At 42.5% G+C, this 27447-nt stretch overlaps 1 protein-coding gene across 5 annotated transcripts; it reads left to right on the forward strand.

The window, feature by feature from the left end:
- Window positions 1-2136: 2136 nt before the first annotated feature.
- Window positions 2137-27008, forward strand: LOC118589166 (myosin-2). 5 transcript variants are annotated; one of them, XM_036196195.1, is made up of 38 exons: window positions 2137-2340; window positions 2441-2584; window positions 3862-4018; window positions 5319-5346; window positions 5426-5540; window positions 5635-5727; window positions 6263-6326; window positions 6445-6543; window positions 7364-7467; window positions 7886-8024; window positions 8329-8447; window positions 8536-8685; window positions 9732-9902; window positions 9991-10314; window positions 10912-10968; window positions 12278-12365; window positions 12451-12568; window positions 14376-14499; window positions 14586-14722; window positions 15984-16239; window positions 17824-18066; window positions 18177-18353; window positions 18437-18582; window positions 18664-18754; window positions 18843-19232; window positions 19810-19936; window positions 20940-21058; window positions 21172-21368; window positions 21988-22171; window positions 22251-22416; window positions 22516-22640; window positions 22796-23104; window positions 23189-23392; window positions 23925-24050; window positions 24127-24297; window positions 24380-24484; window positions 24593-24688; window positions 26781-27008. In XM_036196195.1, exons 1-38 carry the CDS (start codon window positions 2137-2139, stop codon window positions 26931-26933), a joined length of 5820 nt encoding a protein of 1939 aa, XP_036052088.1. In that variant the 3' UTR covers window positions 26934-27008. The 5 variants fall into 5 exon arrangements, with proteins under 5 accessions (XP_036052088.1, XP_036052085.1, XP_036052086.1 ...); XM_036196192.1 differs by having other exon boundaries at window positions 9991-10305; window positions 10891-10968; XM_036196193.1 differs by having other exon boundaries at window positions 9991-10300; window positions 10889-10968; window positions 18177-18360; window positions 18444-18582.
- Window positions 27009-27447: the final 439 nt, after the last annotated feature.

A 27447-nucleotide genomic window follows, 5' to 3' on the forward strand; every position in this document is an offset into this window, starting at 1 on the left:
TCTCAAATTATCCATAGGAGATTTATCCACATACTCAATAAGAAAAATATTTCTAATTATATCCAACCATTCTTAATATGAATGAGAATTATGCAGAGACGCCAGATTGCCAGGAGGGTTTTTGCCAGACAATTCCTTTTGACTTAAGAAAGAAGAGGCAGCTGCATTGTTTCCATAGCTATCCATATAAAAGAGTCCGCACAAGGCTGACTCGGCCTGCTTTAAAAAGCTCCAAGGTAGGTGGGAGAAGGACATTGGCCACTGCCTGGGCTGCAGCTCCGTCGTTCTCACATCTGTGAATGCCAGTGCCTTCAGCAGTCCATAGCCAGTGCGATTTCATCTCTCAACTAATCGAGTGCCTTCCTCTTTGCTCATACAGGACCCTCTTATTGCCCAGCCACAGCTTCTCCTTTACCAGTAAGGTAAGGTTGGGACTAACCAGTCCCTGGAGGTGTGATGGAGAGCCTCTGGCTTCCTGTCACTTAGCATCCTTGGAGAAAGTGCTTGACTCAGGAAATACTAACAACTGCATTTAAGGGAAGGGACTGGGGAGGGAGGGAGGGAGGGAGGACTTTCATCCCTGCATTGGTGACTCGGACACTTGTAGCAAAGTGACTTGGGACATGTGAGCAAAAATCAATTTAATAGATTTTTTTTTTGTCTCTGAAAAAAAAAAAAACCAAATACTAAAATCTTCTTGGTAGAAAGGCTCAGATTTTTTTTGTAAAAATATATGCTGCTATTAGAAGTCATTTAGTAAACATGATTTCTAACAAATAAGAAAGGAATGGTTCTTTTACACTTTTTAATAGGCCTGTAAGAAGTTACCTTATAAAACCAAAGCACAGTGAAATTTTTGAACATGGAAACAAGGAATTCAGTAGCCCTGAATATTACTACTGCATGCTGCATCTCTGAAGAGGGAGACAAGGGAGTAGATTTAAGCGAGGGGCAAGCATTTGGTCCCAAGGTGACCCACCTCCCATTGCTCTGCTACCTGTACCTAGAAGTATGGAAGGACAAGATGCCAGGTCTCATGTCCTGCACAAGGAAATTGAGAGCACTGGGAGCCCCACCACCTAGGTGTGCAAGGATGAGGGTGGGTGTGGGTGGTCTCCTTCATGAGTTCAACTTGGTTTAGTGTGCAAAGACATCATGCTGGAGTAGCTCCACCCGGCATCCAACAAAAGGGGGCGGGGGAGAGAAACAGAGTTAAAATTCTTCCAAAACTACTTTGTGTAAATTTGCCTGAATCTCTATAAGAGGAAATAAAGTTATCTTACCTTACATGGCCAGAAAGATGTGTGACATTAGAGTAAATGACATTTTTTATGCAAGTAATAGCCTGAACCCTTTCCAGTGACTTAGTAGTCGTTTTAACATGGTTTCCCCCACTTTACATCACCCTATCCTTAGGGCTTCGAAGTGAAAAGAAGCAGGTATTATAATCCCTGCCCTGAGGAGGGAGCCACCGAGGCTCAAAATGGTCAAGAGACTTACCCAAGGTCCCAGCATCCTTGGCATCTTCACTCTACCTATAGCGTAGTTCCCCAGCTAGGATGCCAGTCTCAGAGGCTGGGAAATGCTAGAGGCCCAGCCCTGAGCGCACACACACATATCCCTGCAGCCTCATGCATTTTTGTTCTTGGGCAGTTTGCTTCAGCAGCTGCAGCCTGGTGGTAGTAGAACTGCCTAGCGTAATGTACAACTGGGCCCCTGAAATAAACACTGTGAAGATCAGTTAGTTAGACCGGAGAAAGGCTGTATGGGTAAGAGCATTTGTTACTCCTGTTGAGGACCCGAGTTCAGTTCCCAGCACCCATATGGTGCCTCACAACCATCTGTCACTCTAGTTCCAAGGGATCTGACACTCTCTTCTGGCTTCTGCAGATACCAGGTATGCACACGGTGCATGTTACAATTACTTGCACACATGCATACACACACACACAAACATACAGGGAAGATAGTCATACAGATCAAATAATAATAATTTTTAAAAATCTGCTGGTATACCAGGCAGTGCAGACTAAATATAATAATAATAATAATAATAATAATAATAATAATAATAATATTATTATTATTATTATTATTATTATTTAATCTCCTTTAGGGTCTGTGAGTTCAGCAGCCATGAGTTCCGACGCCGAGATGGCCGTTTTTGGGGAGGCTGCTCCTTACCTCCGAAAGTCTGAAAAGGAGCGAATCGAGGCCCAGAATAGGCCTTTTGACGCCAAAACATCTGTCTTTGTGGCGGAGCCCAAGGAATCCTTCGTCAAAGGCACCATTCAGAGCAAAGACGCAGGGAAGGTGACCGTGAAAACCGAAGCGGGAGCGGTAAGTAGAGAGCCTGCCACGCTGTGCTTGCCTCATTGCGCTGCATTATGAAGGTTTGGTCACTCCCTTGACACCGATAGTTATATTTCCTATTTACCAGACCCTGACGGTGAAGGAAGACCAGGTCTTCCCCATGAACCCTCCCAAGTACGACAAGATCGAGGACATGGCCATGATGACCCACCTCCACGAGCCCGCTGTGCTGTACAACCTCAAAGAGCGTTATGCAGCCTGGATGATCTACGTGAGTGACACTCTACCAGGGGTCGTTCCGGTCATCACCACGTGCCCTAAAAGCCCGTCACTCACATCAATGCACCAGTGTGTCACAAGTATCTATTAGTCACTGGAAGGCATTAGTAGGACTACTTGTTACCATTGCCAACATAAGGCACATCCTGAAAGCAACACTATCTCCCCGCCCAAGGGAAGGCCACAGTCTTTGCTATCTGCCTTGACCACAGATGTGTTGATCAGACATGCTCAGGCCGCCCTTCCCTCTCCATTGCTGTTGCCGAATCATCTCAATGAAGGAAAAGATAAATACACTGTAACATTTAAAAATACGATTTTCAGGGACTAATTTCATTCATTTTCACTCTCTCCTCACATAACAATAATTTGGTTCTGGTCCTTCCCTCCTTGAACCCCTTCCAGGGTACCCAGGTAGCCTCGAATGCTGTTTATCCCTTTTTTATTCATATTGACTATGTTTTTCCTGGTCATTCACTGACTTCTCCATCTCCTTTGTTGCCTAGGAATTTCTCAAGGAACACCATATTATTTATGTTGTAGTCTGACTGCCTTGCAGAGTCCTGGCACGTAATGTATCTCCTAGCACATAATAAACATTTTGAGTATCATATATTATATATTCGTATTTTTATACAGTTTAGCTGGTACTGGTATTCAGTGGGACAACATCCACACAGGTCAGATATTTATGCTCCTGGTGGGTGCCAGTCCTTAACCAGTTGACAGACATCTTTTAAATCCCTGCATGGTAATCATGATGCATTTATTTGATCTCTGTCACTCTATAACTCAAAAATAGTTTAAATGTTTCCCAATGCTGCTACATCTATACACTGTCCCATTTGTTTTTGAAGGGTTTTCATTATGTTGTCTCAAAATGTTCCAAAGTCCCCAATCACCCCTTATTGTTGAATACATTTTTGTTCAAATTTATGTTCTTAAACATTCAAATTGTCTCAAGTCTGCAAAGGAAATACATTCCCATTTCTTTCAAACAACAAAAATGTCTCATTTTTTAAAGTCCACACTTTAAACCAAATGGACAGATATGACTTTGGTGCTCCTGCTATGTGAAAACCATGATAAGTACCAAGGGAAGCAATAGGAACTCTGAATCAGTCATTTCCCTCAAAGACAACCATTGGCTTCCATGCTGATTCCGGGAAGAAATGTACTCATGGAAAGTGTTTTTTCTTAAGATCCAGCTAAGTGAGTTGCACAGACAAGAGGGGTCCTTGGGTAGTCATTCTCTCTTTCCTTACACAGACCTACTCAGGCCTCTTCTGCGTCACCGTCAACCCCTACAAGTGGTTGCCGGTGTACAACCCTGAGGTGGTGGCGGCCTACCGAGGCAAAAAGCGCCAAGAGGCCCCGCCCCACATCTTCTCCATCTCTGACAATGCCTACCAGTTCATGCTGACTGGTGAGTGCCTGGGCTGTTTTGTTTGCACCTAATCTTTCCCCCCTGCAGATCCCTAAAGAGAGTCTTGAATCAAGGGGGTGGGGGGGTGGGTGGGGGTGGGGGTGAGGGGTGGGGGGTGTTGGGGGTTGGGTTGGGTTGGTGGTGGCGCACGCCTTTAACCTCAGCACTTGGGAGGCGGATCTCTGTGAGTTTGAGGCCAATCCGGTATACAGAGTGAGATCCAGGACAGACACCAAAACTACACAGAGAAACTGTCTCAAAAAACCGAGAGAGAGAGAGAGAGAGAGAGAGAGAGAGAGAGAGAGAGAGAGATGAATCAATTACATTACACCCCTTAGGATGACCTTTCTCATAGAGGCTCCTATGAGATAGCATGGAATGGCTTATGAGCTCTTTAATATTTAAAGGTCAACAAAGGTTACCTGTGGTGAGACTTATGAACACAAAAATACAAGCATCCCTGTGCAGATACACATACATGCACACATGGACACAGCCACACATACAGACTGGTTCTCTATTACCATAAGGCAAGAAGCAGGAGAACAAACTTTGCTTCTGTGATTTTTCTTCTCGGTGTCATAGATCGTGACCAACAGTACACAGGGTGTTGCCTTTGCCAGAACCAACTAGTCAGATTTTAAGGAGTATCTTGTGTTAGCACATTAGGTTGTGACTCTACCTTTCAGGTGTTTCTCTCAGCTAGGTTGATCTTATGTACCTGTGGCCCCGTTGGCAAGGGCCTGGTGAATTCATTAGGCAGAGTAAAGCATCAGAACAAATTCTTGCTTCCCTTTAGAAATGCAATGAAACCATGATACCGTCAAAGCTTCTACTTTTACCCCCTTATTACTCCTCATCCATCATTTCCAATGTCCAAGTCTCATTAGTCCTTTGGCCCACTGTGAAGGAGTCACTAACTTAAGTTGTCATCAAAATGGGATGGAAAAGCCAGGTCTAGTTTAGATATTGATTTAGTGGTAGAGTACTTGTGCCTCAGGAAAATGCAGCCATAGAATCACCCCTTAGACCAAGGCATTTTTCTTCATCACAGGATTCCACCCCTCTCCTTGAATGAAATGTTCTGGGAAGATGTAAGAGTGGTTGTATTTGGTGTGAATGGGTGCATGTGTGCTAAGTAGGGGAGCAGAAGAGAGGGGAACCGGAAAGATGTTAGGCCAGCGTGCACCAGGCCTTAAGGCTGCTAAACCGAGAAATATCAATTTCATACCCTTGGACTGTTCTAGTCACTTACAATTGGGTTGGAAACAACATTAAGTGCCTGCAATTTCTTTTGCAGACCGGGAGAATCAGTCAATCCTGATCACGTAAGTAGGTTTTCATGCTTCTTTTCATGGCTGTGGAAGTTGCTAGATGTGGAGCCTCCTCATTGTTTTGATTTGACAGTGGAGAATCCGGGGCCGGGAAGACTGTGAACACGAAGCGTGTCATCCAGTACTTTGCGACAATTGCAGTCACTGGGGACAAGAAAAAGGAGGAGGCGCCTTCTGGCAAGATGCAGGTGAGTCTGATTGTCACAGAGTCCAGGCTCTTTTGGGGGCTCTCAGGTAAGAAAGCCCTGAGCCTAATATGCAGGACTGATCTTTCCCTTGCAGGGGACCCTGGAAGATCAAATCATCAGCGCCAACCCCCTGCTGGAGGCCTTTGGGAACGCCAAGACCGTGAGGAACGACAACTCCTCCCGCTTTGTGAGTCTCTTGGTCACTGTGATGGGCACTGTCCATTGGCTGAAATCTGCTGCAGGATGTCGGTGATGCCGTCTTTGAATCTTTCATTCACAGTATATTATACTGTGGTTTTCTTTGGCTTATTTCACAGATCAAAAAACTCTGGCCTAAAGGATATGTGACTCTTTTCTGGAATTTTTCTTATTCTTATTGTCATTATTATTATTTACACTGCAAAAATTCTATTTTTAATTTTAATTATCAATAACTGAATCTATTTATGAGAACCAATGGGATGTTTTAATATATTTATACATCATGGGCTAATTAATTCAAGCTAATTAACACAGTATCACCTCCTATATTTATATCCACAAATTCTTAATCAAAGATAAAATCCTTCTACTTGTAAACTGGAAGATAGATATTTTATTCCTGTTGTAAATAGTCTCTGACAAGGTTTAAAATTAAAGCAGTCATGTTCCAAGTGTTCTGAACATTTTCAGTGATTTGATATTATTGAAAACAAAGTAGACATGTTAGTTTTCCTTTCAAGGGTAAATTCATCAGGATCCACTTTGGCACGACGGGGAAACTGGCATCCGCTGATATCGAGACATGTGAGTGCTCATCTGTAGCACCATTATGTTCTTCAGACCGCTCAGGCTGTTGCAAAGCAAACCTGCTCACGTGTCAGTTTCTACAGCTCTCCTGATTTTGATATCTGCTTTCTTCTAGATCTGCTAGAGAAGTCCCGGGTCACTTTCCAGCTGAAGGCGGAGAGAAGCTACCATATTTTTTATCAGATCACATCCAACAAGAAGCCAGAGCTGATTGGTAAGGAATGTCAGTCAGTTCCTCTCCAGCCACCACACTACACCTGTCAGAAATCACCCTGATACTTCAATGTCAGAATTTTGTTGAGTTTTTTTTCTTTTTATTTCATTTAAGAAAATAGCTTTACAGGGTAGTTTATATAGTTCAGAGCTGAGCCCAAGGTCAGTCCTCAAAAAAGGGACGCTTTGTAAAATTTGGTTAAAACTTTTATTTGCTTATCATAAAAATTCTTAAGAAAGCAAAGGAAAATGAAAAACCATCTCAAATTTCCACTATGAAATAGCCATGTAAAGACCTAGATAAATATCATCCTACTCACCTTCTATACTTATATCATTACATATAGATAAATGCATACAATTTACACAGTTGAATTTATGGTTCCTCTTTTGTAATTTATATATATTTACTGAGTGTGCCATGCTTTCTTTTTATTAATATTGCTCCACAGTATTATGGATGGTTGCATAGTGCTCCACACTAGAGATAGGCGAAATTTACTTAATACTATCCCTTCCCCTTTGAGGCTTTAGTCTGCTTTCATTTCTGATTTTTAAATACTAGCCACTAGAAATACTAATATGAGGTAATCTATATTCTTTGAAAATTTCATACATGCATACCCCATTTGTTATGTTGTGTAGCAATGTTTAAAAATTAGTCAGTGACAGAGAAGACCATCATCATCTTCGAGGTATTTAGTACACGGCAATCATCTTTAACCCTCTTACCATGTAGTGGCCTTAGAATCTGTCTGGAAATCTCTTGCTTTAATGAAGACAATGACTGTGCTCATCTTCGCTCTCTTCCATGTGCTTAGAAATGCTACTGATCACCACAAACCCATATGATTACCCATTTGTCAGCCAAGGGGAGATCAGTGTGGCCAGCATTGATGACCAGGAAGAACTGATGGCCACAGATGTAAGTTGAACACAGAGCAATGCTAGGGATTACTGTGCAGGAGCAGAGAGGTGGTCCACTCCGACAACTCTTCAGAGTCTTCTGGAGAAACAGCAAAGAAAGAGTTGAGGGTGTTAAGCAAACACTGGGCCCCTGGGGTTAGATGCTGTCCCTCAGCAGGCTTTGACAATGTATCACCTCAGAGTTTGCCAAAGCCCTTGCTGACTTCCAGGTGTGACTTCGCGGAGGCTTCCTTTGGACCTGTGAGGTGATACACACCTATCACTTCATTGCTCCAGTGAGCATCCTTTCTATGCCCTTCCCTTCAGTACTGGTGCTGATGTGGTTTCCTCAGTTTGACCAGCTAGGGAAAAATGAGAACAGGAGCTGTAAACAACAGCTCATAACCTAACAGTTATCATCTTGATTTTGTTGGCAGAGTGCTATTGACATTTTGGGCTTTACCAATGATGAAAAGGTCTCCATCTATAAGCTCACGGGAGCCGTGATGCATTATGGGAACATGAAGTTCAAGCAGAAGCAGCGTGAGGAGCAGGCAGAGCCGGACGGCACCGAAGGTAGCTGCGTCTTCCACCTGACTTCCTGCTTCATCTGAAACTCATGTCCTTAACGTGTTACCCTGAGTTTTCCTAGGAAGGCAAACTCACATTTTAGATCTGGGCTTTATAGAGCACTTAAAAAATACACTATGTAAAGCATGAACATGATTTTTAGTAGTCAAGGTCTTGAACTCTTTGAGAACATAAGCAAGACTATTAAAAATATACTGAAAACACTGTACAACATGCATGAAGATTATATTTTCTTAGGAAAATGGTATTCTTTGGGCCCTAATACCATGTTATCCACCCTGCCTTTCAGTTGCCGACAAGGCTGCCTATCTTCAGGGTCTAAACTCTGCTGACCTGCTCAAAGCCCTCTGCTACCCCAGGGTCAAGGTTGGCAATGAGTATGTCACCAAGGGCCAGACTGTAGAGCAGGTAAGTATGTAGTTAAAAGCCACCACAAGGGATGAAAGCATTGTGCATTCCTCATATAGCTTCAAGAGTTCTGTCTTCATCTTTTAAGGTGACCAATGCAGTGGGTGCCCTGGCCAAGGCCATGTACGAGAAGATGTTCCTGTGGATGGTCACCCGCATCAACCAGCAGCTGGACACTAAGCAGCCTAGGCAGTACTTCATTGGGGTCTTGGACATCGCTGGCTTTGAGATCTTTGATGTGAGTTGCTTGATTGATGGAGTATCTTTATAGCAATGAATTTATTATTAAGAATTTCTGAGTATTAGGACTCATTCTTGCCACTGTCTGTTACATGAAGACTTAAAGGAGATTTGCTTGTTACCTACTTGTCATTTCCTGCAGCAAATGGCAAACAACACATGTAATGAAGACCCTTCAACTCACTGCAGGAGTTTGATTGTGGGACAGGAGGGGCTCTAAAAACCCCAAGATATAAAGAAAGCAGATATTAAATAGCACAGTGAAACTTAGTAACATGTAATATGCTCTGAGAGTGCAGAAATCACTGAGAAATACTTAGGGAGTTAATAAAGGCTGAGAAAAGCTTAATAATTTAGAATCATCATTTATTAAATGCAATTAAAATTTAATGCTTGTTAATGTCATATCATGAAATAAAATTTTCTATTTGATCATGAAATACATTTTCCTGCTCATAGCTTTTTAAAAGTTTATCTTCTTTCTGATTATTACAATAAAACTTGGCTTTAAGAGAAAATATAGAAAAGCAAGGAAAAGCATGTAATTCTACTAAGTACATCTAATTCATTTGACATTTGGTAGGGTTCTTAAAGACATAAATGTGTGTTGTTATAGTATATGTGATCTGTTGTGTCTTTTTTACTGTTTTCATTTCACACTAAATAACAATTGCAGTCACTTGAAATTCATAGTGTTATTCCTGCTCTGAACTAGCTTTTTGTGGATTGAGAATTTGCTCTTAGATGAGGCCCCAGAAGACATAGTGGGCAACTGAAATAAACATAGGGAAATTAAGTAGAAACTCAGAAAAAAATGTGTAAATTTAAGTAAATTCAAGAAAAAAATATTAATGCTAACTTAAGACTTTCTATAAAACAGCAACAAACAGTGACTTCCATGTGCCTCAAACCTTCCATACTTTCTTGTTTTGTATTTCAAAAGAGACTCTCCTGACCAATGAGGTTGACACAATCGTCTAAAAAGTATTGTAAATAAAATGCCCAGCTAATTTCAGAGAGAAATAAGCACATCTATTTATTCAGTTCAACAGCCTGGAGCAGCTGTGCATCAACTTCACCAACGAGAAACTGCAGCAGTTTTTCAACCACCACATGTTCGTGCTGGAGCAGGAGGAGTACAAGAAGGAAGGCATTGAGTGGACGTTCATCGACTTCGGGATGGACCTGGCTGCCTGCATTGAGCTCATCGAGAAGGTATCCTACACTGTTTGCTCTGAGCGCCCTTCCCATGTACTCCGCTGCTCACGGTTACTCAGATGCCTTTGCCTCACCTTCAATCCAGCCGATGGGCATCTTCTCCATCCTGGAGGAGGAGTGCATGTTCCCCAAGGCGACAGACACCTCCTTCAAGAACAAGCTCTATGAACAGCATCTTGGAAAGTCTGCCAACTTCCAGAAACCTAAGGTGGTCAAAGGCAAGGCCGAAGCCCACTTCTCCCTCATTCACTATGCGGGCACTGTGGACTACAACATCACTGGTTGGCTGGACAAGAACAAGGACCCCCTGAATGAGACTGTGGTGGGGCTGTACCAGAAGTCTTCAGTGAAAACTCTAGCTTACCTCTTCTCTGGAGCTCAGACTGCTGAAGCAGGTGAGGCCTCTAAGCCTTAACTTTCTATAAATATTACAACTGAGCTATTAGTTTGAGGCTGGTGATATAGCCTCAGCAGAGGGTGGCATGCCAAACCCCTTCATTCCTTGAGTTGTAGGCTACCCACCTCCTTCCTGACAGGGACCTTATCATAATGGCCAGAAAGGAACTATCTGGTTCTCAACCAATGAAAAGCCTGTGGTTCTATAATTCTCTCATTCTCTCCCATTCTAATGAATGTGAAGTACCTCTGGATATTAAAGACAATATAGTGACAGAATTCTGCCTTTTAGTGCTAGTTTCTACTGGTGATTTTTGAAGTCACTGTGTGGCAAGTTTAGCATCAGAAGGTCCACCTCTTCATGATTAGGTGACTGCTGTTCATATCACCTCCATAAACATAATGAATCATAGAGCAGTGGGTATGAACTTAGTTGAAAAAACAAGGTTTCAAGAGGGTCAGTGTGGTGGGAGGAAGTTGCTGGGCTGAGGGAAGTTCTCCTTGAGTGTTGAAAGCAGAGGAATGAGCAGGATGGAGGCCCCTGACTCAAGACTGTGTTTGAATGATGCTATCTTTTCCATCTTCAGAGGCCAGTGGCGGTGGGGCTGCCAAGAAAGGTGCTAAGAAGAAGGGGTCTTCTTTCCAGACCGTGTCTGCCCTGTTCAGAGTAAGAACAAACTGTGACACCTCAAATTACCTTAGGAATTGGGCTTCTGAAGTATGAGATCGTGTTTTCCAGGAGACATTAAAAAGGGCTGACATTTACGATTTCTGTTATGATGAAATGGGAGATATTTAAGTCATTCAGACATTAGCTTAGCTCACCTTTCATGCTAAGCCACTATATAATGAAGGGGACCTCTTAGGAAACCTTACAGAACTGAATGATCCACCATTCAGAATCTAGTTGGGTGACAAGGACCAAAGCCATGTACAAAAAGAGTAAGACAACATCAGTAAGACTAAAGAAGCTGTCAGCCACGGTGCTGCACTCCTGTAAGCCTGGACTTGGGAGGCAGGATCAGGAGGACTGATCATTAGAAAACAGTCTGGGATACACTGTGAAAATATGATAAAGACAGCAAGCCCCAAACTAAACCAACATCAAAACAAATAAAATTAATGCAACCTAGCAGCTAAGTTACAAAGAAGCTAATAAGATATTGTTGTTACTGATCTAATCAGTGATCAACACCAAGTTATAAGGTTATTACTTTATCGCTGGAGCTGTAAAAAAAAAGTCCAAGGTCCAAATATGGTACAGGATTGAATGTCCTTATTAAAGAACCATAGAATTTAGTAAAAGATAGAGGTACCATCTAATAGGTAAATATGGTTGAGTGACTGAAGGTCCGGGAGGAAAGCAGGACAATGCTGATGTAGAGTGAGAAGAAGCACATGCCAGCCTTCCTCACATACATCCCTCTTGCCAACAAGAATGCAGGAAGATGGACTGAGGAAGAGCATCTCAGCAGAAGTAATAAAGGTCTTCTTTGATTGAAAGGTGGCCCTCCTGTGCCAACAGCAGGGAGATCAGTGAGTGAGGTGCTTGTCCTGCAGGTCTGGAGGTCTGAGTTCAGATTCTCAAAACCCACATAAAAATGAAAAACGGTATGGCAGGAGGCAGAGATACATGGATCCCTAGAGGACCCCAAGCCCCCAAGCTCTGGCCAACGTGGCAATGTTCTAGTCCAATGAGAGACCCTGTCTCAGCCACTAGTTAGAAGGCATCTATGGACTGACACCCAAGGTTGGACTAACACTCCACAGGAGTGGTATTCATGCATAAATACACACATACAACACACACACACACACACACACACACACACAAACACACACACACACACACAAACACACAAAGAAAGAAAACCAGTTATTCAGCCAGTCAACCCAAGCCACAGGTTGATTTTACAGACATCACTGACTGCTCATACCTCTGCTGATAGTCTGACAATGGTTTCCTGACCTTACAGGAGAACTTGAACAAGCTGATGACCAACCTCAGGAGCACCCACCCCCATTTTGTGCGGTGCATCATCCCCAATGAAACCAAGACTCCCGGTAAGAATCTCTAGAGGGAAAGCACAAAGCATGACTGCTGTGTGTCTTTCTTGTGTTCTGCTGTGAAATAAACATGTATTTTCAGGTGCCATGGAGCACGAGCTGGTCCTGCACCAGCTCAGGTGTAACGGGGTGCTGGAAGGCATCCGCATCTGCCGGAAGGGGTTCCCCAGCAGGATCCTCTATGCAGACTTCAAGCAGAGGTCAGGCTCTCCTAATTATGATATGTCTTTGATGTTTAGTATAAACAAGTTTGATGTAAGCAAAGCAATTTAGTGAAAAGTGTGCCTCTAATGTTTTTAGTTGACCACAAAGGAACCAAAAGATTTTGAGTCTTACAACACTTTAAAAAGATACTATGTGAGCTGGGCAGTACTGGATCATGCCTTTAATCCCAGCACTTGGGAGGAAGAGACAGGTGGATCTCTGTGAGTTAGAGGCCAGCCTGGTCTACAGAGTGAGTTCTAGGACAGCCAGGGCTATACAAGGAAACCCTATCTCCAAAACAAAACAAAACAAAACAAAAACAAAAAGACAAACAAACAAAAAAAACCACCACCCCACAAAAAAACTATGTGTTAAGCACTGGGCAAAATGTTTCCTAGATTTACTAAGGCTCATAGGAATGTACCCTGGTCTCAGTAATTAGGAGAGTTACCCTTTTCACTACTTAATCTCATTTAACCCTCATCATGGCACAGTTGAGAAAAGAACTACCATGACCTCGCTTTCTGGACAAACGAAGGGTTCAGGGAGATCAAATTACTCGCTTTAAAGTCAAGGCTAATAAGTCACTGGATCGGGATGTCACATGGAGAGCCAGCTACAAATAGGTCACGGTCTTAATTTGTTTGATTTCAGTTCTTTCTCACAGATGAGCTTCCCAGTATTCCCCAGAATAAGAGGGGGCATGTCATGGTGACAGCTCCTGGGTAGATCCTTTTTCTCCTCCCTGATAAGCTGATCTTGAGAATTGAGAATGAGTTCTGGGTGGCAGCTGCAGGGCACTGGTCTCCTCTAAGTCTAGAGATGGTTAAGTTGACAGAGAATAGCAATGTTCCAGACTGAAGAGCATCCAAAGTTTTCTCTTAGGCCGATAGGATCATTTCTCACACCTAAAACAGTATCACAGTATCTACTGTATTCTTTATTATTATTATTATTATTATTATTATTATTATTATTATTTGTTTTTTTGAGACAGGGTTTCTCTGTAGCTTTGGAGCCTGTCCTGGACTATCTCTGTAGACCAGGCTGGCCTCGAACTCACAGAGATCCACCTGCCTCTGGCTCCCGAGTGCTGGGATTACAGGCGTATGCCACCACTGCTTGGCTCTTTATTATTTTTTATTATTAAAATATCATTACATTATTTCTCCCTTTCCCTTCTTCCCTCTAGCTCCTCCCATGTTCCCCTCTTTCCTTCTCAAATGCATGGATTTTTTCTTTAGATAGTGTTACTATATTCATTAATTAAAAAAAAAAACAGATTTCCTGGACTTATGATCTTCCATTAAAGCAAATTTATCAAACAAAGATAACACATTATATTGCAAGGCCATCTACTCCTAAATGTGAACAAAATGATACAATCCTTGAGGACAGGGTCTGATTGAAAAACAAAGAAAGAAACTAGATGGGTATGGTGGTGCACACCTTTAATCCCAGCACCTGGGAAGCAGAGGAAAGTGCATCTCTGTGATTTGAGGCTAATCTAGTCTACATAGTGAGTTCTAGGACAGCAATTGCTATATGTAGAGAGACTCTGGCTATAATGAGAGAGAGAGAGAGAGAGAGAGAGAGAGAGAGAGAGAGAGAGAGCAAGTGCAACTATAAAGGAAGGCACAATGGATTAGAAATATATAGCCAATAGGTTGAAAAACCATGCAAATAATGTCTGTTGAGAACACAGAACAATAACTATAAAAAGCTTTGAATTTTAAATAAATCATTTAGAATTTGGCTACTGTTTATAAGACAAATCTTTACAAACTACACTTACTTTAACAGATACAAGGTACTAAATGCAAGTGCCATCCCCGAGGGACAATTCATCGACAGCAAGAAAGCTTCTGAAAAGCTCCTTGGCTCCATTGATATTGACCACACTCAGTATAAGTTTGGTCACACCAAGGTAATCCTCTCAAAATCCAGCCTCATGTCTTCCTGCCATTTGAACTTTGTATAAAGTTTCTGATCTTCAACATTGCCCCCACACAGGTGTTCTTCAAAGCTGGTCTTCTGGGGCTCCTAGAGGAGATGAGAGATGACAAGTTGGCCCAGCTGATTACCCGAACCCAGGCCATGTGCAGAGGGTTCTTGGCAAGAGTGGAGTACCAAAAGATGGTGGAGAGAAGGTAGGAAAATGTATAGTTGATTCATATCTTGTGTCTTCAGAAATACATTCAAGGTGGCTGACAGTTAGGACTTAGCTGTGACAAGAAGATCAAAGTAAGAAGGTATAAGTAAAACTTCCATAGGAAAGTGAGAGAGAACTGAAGGTCTGTCAGCACTGAACATACCCTGAGTGTTTGGGTGAGGAGTTGAGGAGTATTGAACATAGACAGTTCTTTATCTAACAGGAGAAAATATACCAATGAGTAGGCAGAGATGAATTTTTATCCTTATTTAGTTATGACACGGTTTTATTAGACAGATCATTAAATAGGGACCTTGAAATGTATAGTAGTTTCAGAAAATGGTTTTATAGTATAGAAAACTATTTCTTCAGTTGGATCATTTCTATTATTCAACTACCATAATTCAAAATAAGGTATTTGTGAAGAACTTTTCACAGAAAGTTATGACAGTGTCATTAAAGTAGTTGACTTCCTGGTAGTCTAATTGATGAGGGAAAGAACTAAAAGATGACAGAGCCTGTCTCAGGACCAATAATGAGAAGCATGTCACACAGCACTTGTACATTCACACATATGAACAAGTCTGCATATACACATAAACAAGTTACTTGAGACATTTCACTTCCCATTTATGCTTCATTTTTCTGACCATGCCACCATGTTGTGTTGGGCTAGCTACCTATACCTGGTAGTTAATAATTTTTAAATAACCTAGATTAAGGCAAATGTAGCATCATAAAGTAGAATGCAAACACATAACACTAAAAATGTAAAACTAGAGACTGTCAAAGAAATCTGACATTGAAGTCTCCCACACCATCCCGCTATCAAGGGCCATGACCCCTTCTACTCTCTTAGAGAGAGTATTTGAAGCATTGACGAACAGACATGCCTCCCAAAGGGAAGTCCTCAATTTGTGTCATTGGTAACTTTTGTAATCTTATTGAAAATGTGAAATTTAATTTCCATCCAAATACCCCAAGTCTGGATTTCTGGAAGTTGAATTCGAGTCAGTATGTTTTAATAATCTCTTCAGGTGATTCATAACCATGTCCAAGTTTGAGATGCAATGATGTAGAGAAATGGTTACAATTTCTTGACCATCGCCATGAAATATAACTTTTCTAATCTGCAAGGTTGAATGCAAGTGAAGAGCAGGGTAAAATGGAGGGGGACAGAAACTCCAAACCTTACTCCAGAGTTTTACCCTCACCTCATCATCTACCCAGTATCTAATTAGTAACCACTGCATTTTCAGGGAGTCCATCTTCTGCATCCAGTACAACATCCGTGCCTTCATGAATGTTAAGCACTGGCCCTGGATGAAGCTCTTCTTCAAGATCAAGCCTCTCCTGAAGAGTGCAGAGACAGAGAAGGAGATGGCCACCATGAAGGAAGAGTTCCAGAAAACCAAAGATGACCTTGCCAAGTCAGAGGCAAAGAGGAAAGAACTGGAAGAAAAGATGGTGTCACTGTTAAAAGAAAAAAATGACTTGCAACTGCAAGTTCAAGCTGTAAGTTGGGGCTTTATTTTGGGTATCACTAACCAGGATGAAGTGTTGGTTCTCTGGCCATAATAAGTGAGATATATAATTGACAGGGAGACATTAATTGTAGAGAGATGATTAAAGACTCCAAATAGTCACATTTTTCTCACTGCCCAATAAACACACCCAAACCAGTGCTGTGACAAGGAGGTAGAAGTGCCTTCTTCTAGTTTACACAATTTTGTCAACCTGCAGGAATTGTGGCTTCTTTTCAGCTTGAAGACAGTTCTCAAAAGTGATTAACACAATTGAATCCCAAATAATATATTAAGAGGAAGACGACATGGAGAGAGATTTTTTTCCCTTTAAAACTTCCTTGAACAACATCTTGACATCTGTTGGCCTCATATTACCATATAGAGAGCTGATGGGTCACAGTGGTCTACTACATCAGGCTATACTGAATTACTGTTTGTTATTGACCTCAAAAATTCATGCTTGTTATTTCTTCCGTCTCAATGGGCAGAGACCTATTGTATCACACCTACAATTCTATCTTTACATCTAAGCTGGTGTGCCTTCATCCAACCTTTATTCCACCAAATTTACTAACTGCTCGCTTCTGGGTCAGCCATCTTAGAAATACTTTCATTGAACTGGGAATGTAATTTATAGGACTATTTAAGTTAAACATTACTCATCACCTATCATATACACTTTCTATTAAGATTGGTCTCTTCTGTCAAGTTGGGGCAGTGTAATAACTCCTCCAGGCTTACAGAGGGGGTCTTCTTTCTTCTTCCTTCAAATATGAATCCAATTTCTTTCTATGCTCCCTAGATAGTTACTCAGATCCTGTCCACACAGCTGAATTCATGACATGGAGCACATCATAGTCTCTTAGGCAGTCAAAGGGTGATGGCTGAGGACCATTAGCATATCTATCTATCTATCTATCTATCTATCATCTATCTATCTATCTACCTATCTATCTACATATATATTCCATAAGTCTCATGTTCTGTCCTCCCAATTCTCCTTAATTGGGGAAAAACAGGTTGCAAGTTGCAAGAAATTTTATTTTAATACTTTACACCTCAGTTTGGATTCAGGGCATCTTAAGTAGGGGATATTTTCTAGTACCACAAAGAAAAATATATCAACACCTGTAGCATTTTGCACTTTCCTTGCACAGATATTTCCCCATCTGCCTCCTGCTGTTTCTGATGTAAGCTGATTCCTACACACTTCCACACCTACCCATCTCTCAAGTGCCAACTTGAAGACTGATTTCATGAAAGCACCATAGAACAATGTGTTTGATGTCTAAAATTATGAATTATGTTTTAAATTAATATCAGCCTTTGAGAGATGGCTGTTCTTATCTACTATAAAACAGCTGTTATAAAGGAAAGGAAAACAACATAGTTTCTTTTTCCCACATATGCAAAATGCATTGCACACAGTAGGTGGTTTATGAAACAAAAGTCCTTGAGAACATAAATAAATGAACATAAAATAACCAATAGACCAACCTGAGGAAATTAAAGTCTTATCATAAAAATATATTTGATTCTTTCTTCCTAATTTTGATTGTATTGCCAATTCCAGGAAGCTGAAGGCTTGGCTGATGCAGAGGAACGATGTGACCAGCTGATCAAAACCAAAATCCAGCTGGAGGCCAAAATCAAGGAGGTGACAGAGAGAGCTGAGGATGAGGAGGAGATCAATGCTGAGCTGACGGCCAAGAAGAGGAAGCTGGAGGATGAGTGTTCAGAGCTGAAGAAAGACATCGACGACCTCGAGCTGACCCTGGCCAAGGTTGAGAAGGAGAAGCATGCCACAGAGAACAAGGTATGAGATATATACATGGAAAGTTATGACCCTTTTAAATTATGAAGTAAGACATAAGAGCCAGTCTATTAAAACATAACATGTAATGCAAAGCATGTTTGCTTCCTAAGGTGAAAAACCTCACAGAGGAGATGGCAGGCCTAGATGAAACCATCGCCAAGCTGACCAAGGAGAAGAAGGCCCTCCAAGAGGCCCACCAGCAGACCCTGGATGACCTGCAGGCAGAGGAGGACAAAGTCAACACCCTGACCAAAGCCAAAATCAAGCTAGAACAGCAAGTGGATGATGTAAGTTGTGTATTATCAAGGGAATGATTTCCTTCTAAAGGAAACTATGCACACTTTTTTGAGGCAACACTATATTCATTTAGCTTGAAGGTTCCCTGGAGCAAGAAAAGAAACTTCGAATGGACCTAGAAAGAGCCAAGAGGAAACTTGAGGGTGACTTGAAGTTAGCCCAGGAGTCCATCATGGATATTGAAAATGAGAAACAGCAGCTTGACGAAAGGCTGAAAAAGTAAGCATGAAAGAACTGCTTAGGGCTTTGCTTCCAATGTTGGCGATGAACAGAATTTCTATCTTGTGTTTCTCCTTTAAGGAAAGAGTTTGAAATGAGCAATCTGCAAAGCAAGATTGAAGATGAGCAGGCAGTTGGTATTCAACTGCAGAAGAAGATCAAGGAGTTGCAAGTAAGTAAATGGCTTCCATCAGTCTAACTCATCAGGAAAAAAAATGACTGACCCAAGAAGCTGAGTCTGTACTTTCCACCACCCCCAGGCCCGCATTGAGGAGCTGGAGGAGGAAATCGAGGCAGAGAGGGCCTCCAGAGCCAAAGCAGAGAAGCAGCGCTCTGACCTCTCCAGGGAACTGGAGGAGATCAGTGAGAGGCTGGAAGAAGCTGGTGGGGCCACTTCAGCCCAGATCGAGATGAACAAGAAGAGAGAGGCTGAGTTCCAGAAGATGCGCAGGGACCTGGAGGAGGCCACCCTGCAGCATGAAGCCACAGCAGCCACCCTGAGGAAGAAGCATGCAGACAGTGTGGCTGAACTTGGGGAGCAGATTGACAACCTGCAACGCGTCAAGCAGAAGCTGGAGAAGGAGAAGAGCGAGATGAAGATGGAGATCGATGACCTCGCCAGTAATGTAGAGACAGTGTCTAAGGCCAAGGTACATGGCTGGAAAACTGATATTAATGATGCTAATCTATATGGATAGGTCAGTTTGCATAGGGCACTTCACATACATCAAGTCATTTGTCATTTGCAGTAATACAGAAAGGTGAGAAATGATACAAGTTTTACATACCAAGACATGGGATTCAAAGAAGGCAAACACATGAGAACATCACACTGCTAATGGGTGATTGGAGCACAGGTCACCTGTGTTCTCCATTCAGGTTTCCAGCTGGATAGAACAGGTCACTCATATTTTTTACTATATGGCCATGTTCTAGTATCTGTAAAAGCAGTGAAGTGTTTTTAATATCCTTTTAGAGAACAGACCGTATAATTCTTAGAGAGTCATCAAATCAGAATCTAATCTTCAAGTTTTTATATTACTATTGCATATAGCTTTATAATTTTACTTCAATAAAAGGAAAGTTGTTGCCTAGATCACCTAAATTGTAGGCTAATTTGACTTATTTCTTCAAACCAGTATTTTTCTCCTTTGCAGAAACACTAGATACAACAACAACGCTTCTTCTCTCCAAGCATTGTCATCCCCTTCTCTCTCTCTCTCTTAGGGAAACTTGGAGAAGCTGTGCCGTACCCTGGAGGACCAGGTGAGCGAACTCAAATCCAAGGAGGAGGAACAGCAGCGGCTGATCAACGACCTGACCACCCAGCGGGGACGCTTGCAGACTGAATCTGGTAAGTCTCCATCTTCGATAGTGTCTGAGCGTAGAGATGAGATAGTTAAGAATAAAATCACTCGGTGATGTGAGCACCTAATCTAAGCAACTGAGAACGTGGGTGATTCACCGGAAGGCTCAGGCTCAGCCTGCATCCAAGGTCATGCATGACTAGTTCAAGCTCTGATCCTGAAAGGTCGTGAGGATTTATCTACAGAGCAGTTGCTGGGATCAGAAATCACTCCAGCGGGAGCCCAGGGCTTCTGTCTCAGCCTGCATTTTTTGTTGTTGCTGCTCCTATTTTGCAGCTCAGGGATCAAACCCAGGGCCTCATACATGCTAAGCAAGCAGTCTGCCATGAAGTTATGTCCCCAGTCCTACCTGTCCTTTTGTTTAGGTCAGCATGAACTAAGTCTTGGAATGGGGCAATGCACATGCCCGTCTTTCCATCATCTCTGGAGGGTCCTCAAGGTGGCTCAGTGGGTAATGCCTCACAAGCCTGGAGTGCTGAGTTCAATCTCCAGAATTCATATAAAGGTGGGAGGGGAGAACTGACTCCATAAAGTTGTCCCCAGACTTTCACATGTATACTGTAGCAATCACATACACAGACACAGACAGACAGACAGACAGACAGATAGACAGACAGACAGACAGACAGACACACACACACACACACACACAAACACACACACACAAATGAGCACATGCGTGCATCTGTAGAAGTATATATATTAGATACTTGTTTTGACAGTCAGTACCAGATTTTGCATAACGTTATACAAGAAAGATTTCACTATGGAGAGGGAAAAGGAGTTTAAACTATATCTATTGATCTGGATTGCTAGGAAAGTTTCATTAGAAGACCTAGAGATTTTGCACAGAGTCTGAAAATGTCAGCAGATAATTTAATCATCCGAACTCTCAACCTGGTGTGCTGGGAGTTAAATTTACGTCTCAAATGGACTTCAGAATTTGTTCTTCACTTAGAGTACAGCAGCGCTGTTTCTTCTGTTTCCCAGGTGAATTTTCACGGCAGCTTGATGAGAAGGAAGCGCTGGTGTCTCAGTTATCTAGGGGGAAACAAGCATTTACCCAACAGATTGAGGAGTTAAAGAGACAGCTTGAAGAGGAAGTAAAGGTGATTATCGATCTCAGGCTGGTGGCTGACCCTAAAAGGAGCCAGCCCCATCAATTTTAAGGAGACTGAATACTTAACTATCTAGTACAATGAAGGTATGACCATCTCCATAGGCCAAGAACGCGCTGGCCCACGCCCTGCAGTCCTCCCGCCATGACTGTGACCTGCTGCGGGAACAGTATGAGGAGGAGCAGGAATCCAAGGCTGAGCTGCAGAGGGCGCTATCCAAGGCCAACAGTGAGGTGGCCCAGTGGAGGACCAAATATGAGACGGATGCCATCCAGCGCACGGAGGAGCTGGAGGAGGCCAAGTATGTGCACATTGGGAGAGAATGGTACAGGAAACTTTACACATCCATGCCACAGCATTGCAGACCAGCTTCTGTTTTCCAGACTATCATAATAATCCCCCAATAGGATGAACATATCTCTGCCCCACTGACTTAACAGTTAAGGGAGCAAAGATTAACAAATAATTGCTAACTACAGAGCTTGCTGCTCTTTGCTAAGGGCTGCAAGTTCATTGCTGCTTCTGTACTAACTGGTCCCTCTGTAAGCAACAGTCCTCGTAGGGCTCTCACTAGTTCACTCTGGGTTCTTACCAAGACCTTCCCTAAATGGCTAGAGTTCTCACCCTCCGACCACCAGGGTTTATTTCTCTTCACTGCACTTACATCCTAACGGTGTTAAGAAACTTCAGACTTGACTGCTGTTGATTTCTCTCACTTGTCTGTGAGCTCCACAAAGCAGGTGACATTTATCTTGTCCACCTATATATAGTCATGTCTGGTTCTTAAGAGGCCCCCAGTGACTTTTGTTAAATGAATGAATGAATAGCATTAAGATGGAGCTTCCCATATTCTTCAATGCGGTGATACTTCATCTGTTTCATATAGTTTCTTCTCCCTAAAACTTTATGTAATCTTCAAGGAAGAAGCTGGCTCAGCGTCTGCAGGCGGCTGAGGAGCATGTGGAAGCCGTGAACGCCAAGTGTGCTTCCCTGGAGAAGACGAAGCAGCGGCTGCAGAATGAGGTGGAGGACCTCATGCTGGACGTGGAGAGGACCAACGCGGCCTGCGCTGCCCTGGACAAGAAGCAGAGAAACTTCGACAAGGTGATTCCCGAAGCATCCTCTCTTGTTCTGCATACCTTTCCCTCTCTTTCACAGCAGCTCACTGCCCTCGGTTTTCCAGATCCTGGCAGAGTGGAAGCAGAAATACGAGGAAACACATGCCGAGTTGGAGGCGTCCCAGAAGGAGGCCCGCTCCCTCGGCACTGAGCTCTTCAAGATGAAGAATGCCTACGAGGAGTCTCTGGATCAACTAGAAACCCTGAAGCGAGAGAATAAGAACTTACAACGTGAGGCCCTTTCTCTCTCAACAGTACCCGTGACTTAGAGGTATCTCTTCTATGTCATGCTTTGTCCTCATCCTTACCTGTTTCCCACCCCATTAACAGAGGAGATTTCCGACCTCACCGAGCAGATCGCAGAAGGAGGAAAGCGTATTCACGAACTAGAGAAGATAAAGAAACAAGTAGAGCAGGAGAAATGTGAACTTCAGGCTGCTCTAGAGGAAGCAGAGGTACAGGCTGCATGCTTGGCTAATCAACATATCCAGGAAGAATTGAGTCCACCTACAGGGCGAGTAAACACATGCGCGGCACACAAGTCTGTGTGTGGCAACACTCCAGCATGCTTCTTTATGGTTTGCTGATGTCGCCTCTTGCTGTCCTTAAGGCATCCCTGGAACATGAAGAGGGCAAGATCCTGCGCATCCAGCTGGAGCTGAACCAAGTCAAGTCTGAGATTGACAGGAAGATTGCCGAGAAGGATGAGGAGATCGACCAGCTCAAGAGAAACCACATTAGAGTTGTGGAGTCCATGCAGAGCACGCTGGATGCAGAGATCAGGAGCAGGAATGATGCCATCAGGATCAAGAAGAAGATGGAGGGAGACCTCAATGAGATGGAAATCCAGCTGAACCACTCCAACCGCATGGCTGCCGAGGCCCTGAGAAACTACAGGAACACACAGGGCATCCTCAAGGTATGTGGTGCCAAGAGATGGTCCCAGATGAGTGGGCTGACTTGGCCTGAGGACATGGTGTCTCATTGATTGTTTATTGCACAGGACACCCAGCTGCACCTGGATGATGCTCTCCGAGGCCAGGAGGACCTGAAGGAACAGCTGGCCATGGTTGAGCGCAGAGCCAACCTGCTGCAGGCTGAGATTGAGGAGCTGCGGGCCACACTGGAGCAGACAGAGAGGAGCAGGAAGATTGCAGAGCAGGAGCTGCTGGATGCCAGTGAGCGCGTGCAGCTCCTGCACACCCAGGTAGGGTTTTGTACAAAGATCTCCCAGCAGTAAACACTTAAACATCTCAGAACATAAAAGCCTGAACTTTTAATATAACAGCCAGGTTTTAACTTCTGCCAAATTTTATTGTGTTACTGAGAAATCTCTCACTGTTTTATGTTAGCAATTGTTATTGATTTTCTCCCTAGAACATTTTAAGGGTGCCTATTTATATCTGTTCACCCTTACTATCAACATTGACATTTTTATTGTGAAGAAATGGCATGTTACAAACATCTGTTGTAATATTATTTATGTGCAATGATAGTCTGATTGGTAGATAACAATTATAAAATCATAAAGCTGATTCATCTCCTCCTATTGCACATGAAGATGCTGACTATTCTGCAACATTTCTATCCTTTTCTATTTATTACTGTGGTATGTAGCAGAATTCTTTAATGTTAAAAGGCATTTCTTTTACTTACAAATTTTTACCTTATGTTTTTCAAGAAATAACTACCACTAATACTTTGATAACATAGAAAGTATAACACTTGTTTTTAACCAGAACACCAGCCTCATCAACACCAAGAAGAAGCTGGAGACAGACATTTCCCAAATCCAGGGAGAGATGGAGGACATTGTCCAGGAAGCCCGCAATGCAGAAGAGAAGGCCAAGAAAGCCATCACTGACGTGAGTAGAGTCACATTTCTGCAGAGTGAACAGTGAGACCTCCTGATATCAATAGCTTTCTTGATTTTCTAATAAGGCTGCCATGATGGCAGAGGAGCTGAAGAAGGAGCAGGACACCAGTGCCCACCTGGAGCGGATGAAGAAGAACATGGAGCAGACGGTGAAAGATCTGCAGCTGCGTCTGGACGAGGCTGAGCAGCTGGCGTTGAAGGGCGGCAAGAAGCAGATCCAGAAATTGGAGGCCAGGGTGGGTCCCCGTGTTTGTCCATTTCTGTGTGTTTCCAGTACCTCATTGGATCAAAATTCTTCAGAGCCTTCCCTTTTTGTAGGTTCGTGAACTGGAGGGCGAGGTTGAGAGTGAGCAAAAGCGGAATGTGGAGGCTGTCAAAGGTCTGCGCAAACATGAGAGGCGGGTGAAGGAGCTCACTTACCAGGTAGGCGGTGGGCCTTAGTAGCAAGGAAGCCCCCTTCAGATATGTGTGAGACACAGTAATAATGCTTGCTTTGGGAGTAATGCCCTGTGGTTCTTAACAATCTTGCAGACAGAAGAAGACCGAAAAAATATTCTCAGGCTTCAGGACTTGGTGGATAAACTCCAGGCAAAAGTGAAATCTTATAAGAGACAAGCCGAGGAGGCTGTGAGTATCCTTAGGAGTATCCTTAGGAGAGGGAATAGTGAAGTCCTAGAATTGAGAAAAGCTACTGAAGGATTTGATTTACTACCTCATAAAGAAGCATTTGCTATATACAGACTCTGTACTTCAGGGCTTTGTACATCTTTGTACTTTTTTGCTTATTGTTTCTAAGTATCAATCGCTTAGTTTTAAGGGAAAACCCCAACTTCCAAAGAAATTCCCCCAAAATTAAAAACAGAAATATTAAGGCTGTTCTTGAGGGCTATGGTTGGATGAAGTGATATGGATATGAGAAGTATAAGCAGAAATTCCCAGACACCTAGCTGTTAACAAGCAAACTTAAAAATCATTCTTGGGGGCTGGAGAGATGCTCAGCAGTAAAGAGGACTGGCTGCTCTTCCAGGGGACCTGTGTTCAGTTCCCAGCACCCACAACCATCTGTAACTCCAGTTCCAGGGGATCTGACACCCCCTTCTGGTCTCCTTAGACACCAGGCAAACAAATGGTTCACAGATATACATGCAGGCAAAATATCTGCACACATAAAATACAAAGTAAAAGTAAAAATAACTCTTGGGCTAACATAGACATTAGAAAAGCATGATTACCAGATAATTATTTATTATAAATAAAATTACAAGGAAGATGTGACTTTTACAATTATATGGAACACGGCTAAAGCTGTTTAGAGGGTTAATTCATGGCTTTGTAGGCTTTTAGCATTAATCAAAAATAAAATCCGGGCGGTGGTGGCGCACGCCTGTAATCCCAGCACTCGGGAGGCAGAGGCAGGTGGATCTCTGTGAGTTTGAGGCCAGCCTGATCTACAAAGTGAGTTCCAGGACAGCCTCCAAAGCTACAGAAAAACCCTGTCTCGAAAAACCAAAAAAAAAAAAAAAAAAATTAAATAAATAAAATAAAAAATAAATGAATAAATTCATATCCAATCTAGAAATTAATACTCACAACACAAATGGAAACAAGAAGTTCTGTTAAAATAAAGGTAGTAATTAACTGATTTAAGTATGCTGTTTTCTAATTTGACATTGTAATAATACCTGATAACTTCTAGAGAATTAATAAAGCAAATACATTTATAGCTAGCTTAATGAGGAAAATGAGAGGAAATGCAAATAGCATGTCACTCATAAAAAGGGAAACATGCCTTGTACACAGAGGAGTGTTTTTAGTGTAATATATTAAACCCATTCAAAGAGCTCAGGTCACAAAGACAGTGATTATTTTTTTCTGGAGAACGTGAGTACCAAGTCAGGCAAAGGAGTTACTTTAGAATTACCATTGAAATGGACCCAGGTCCGGATTGGTCTTTCAAAATTTCAAGGGACAGATAATCCCCAGCTGTGTAAGCTGTTCAAGAGCAGGAGAAAAGATGCAAAGCATTCCAATTCACATTACAAAGCTCACATAACCCTCATACCAAAACCCGTCCAAGGGAGGACAGCAGGCAGAAATGAAGGCATCCTTCCTCCTGACTGCAGTCACAGCACGGGTACATTACTAAATACTAAAACCCACTCAGTACTAAATCCACACTTAACTGAAAGAATTGTCTATCAGTGGATAAATAGGCTTAAGTCCTACAATGTAACATCTTATTCTGGGATCTGGCAATACAACTGTTATATCAAAAGCAGGAGGAAATAATCATTTTGTGTCAAAATTTATAGTAAACTTCAATGGACATTTCAATGTTTAAATGACTATTAAATATCCTTAATATGATAAGGAATAACTAATTTAAGTTATCAATTATCACCAAACAGCTAGCATTCACTAGCTGGCCTTTTTCATGTTCTTGACTTCTCTGGTTTTTTTCTTCCTTGCTTTATTCATGGCATATGTCCATTCAGATAGTTTGGTTTTCAGGGCTGAAGAGATGGTCCAGTCATTAAGAGCACTTGTTTCTCTTAGAGGATATGAGCTTGGTTCCCAGCATCCATGCCAGGCAGCTAACAACAATCTGTAACTCCAGATTCCAGGAGATCCAACACCCTCTTCTGGTCATTAAGAGTGTCTGCATACACAAATGAAAACAGACAGTATGGGTTTATCACAATTCTGTTTTTATTCTCAGGAGGAACAGTCCAACACAAATCTATCCAAATTCCGGAAGATCCAGCACGAGCTGGAGGAAGCCGAGGAGCGGGCTGACATTGCCGAGTCGCAGGTCAACAAGCTGCGGGTGAAGAGCCGAGAGGTTCACACGAAAATCATAAGTGAAGAGTGAGCAAGTCCTGATGCTGGGGAATGACTGAAGAGAGGCACAAAATGTGAAGCCTTTGGTCATGTCCCTGTAGAATTCTATTCCATCCTATTGTAAGGAAATAAAGAACCCAAGTTCCTTTGCGAGCAATATCCTTAGGCTGGCCTGTCTTTTGTCTCCTTCTAAAGCAGTGTCAAGGTTTGAAAAATCTCAGGCGGTTTAATAGCCACATCCAACCTGTGCTAAGAAATATGCACATATTCCCGTGTATCTCTGGTTTATCGAGACACTTTAAATTGATAAAGTTGTCACTTATTAAGAAAGCCTGTTCCAATGAACAGAACTCTGGACGTCATTTCTACTTCTTCTTAGTGGTCCCTGGTATCTTGGTACTGTCAAATCCCAGGTAGTTTCTATATCCCATCACACAAACCCGATTTTCCAGGTCTAGACAAGGAATTGTGCTAAGTATATTTCTACAGATATAATTCATACTAATCATGTAATTGATTCTCCTTGTTTAATAACTGCGTAAAGA

Source organism: Onychomys torridus, chromosome 8 (genome assembly GCF_903995425.1).
Source record: "Onychomys torridus chromosome 8, mOncTor1.1, whole genome shotgun sequence".
In the NCBI taxonomy this organism is placed as follows: domain Eukaryota; kingdom Metazoa; phylum Chordata; class Mammalia; order Rodentia; family Cricetidae; genus Onychomys; species Onychomys torridus.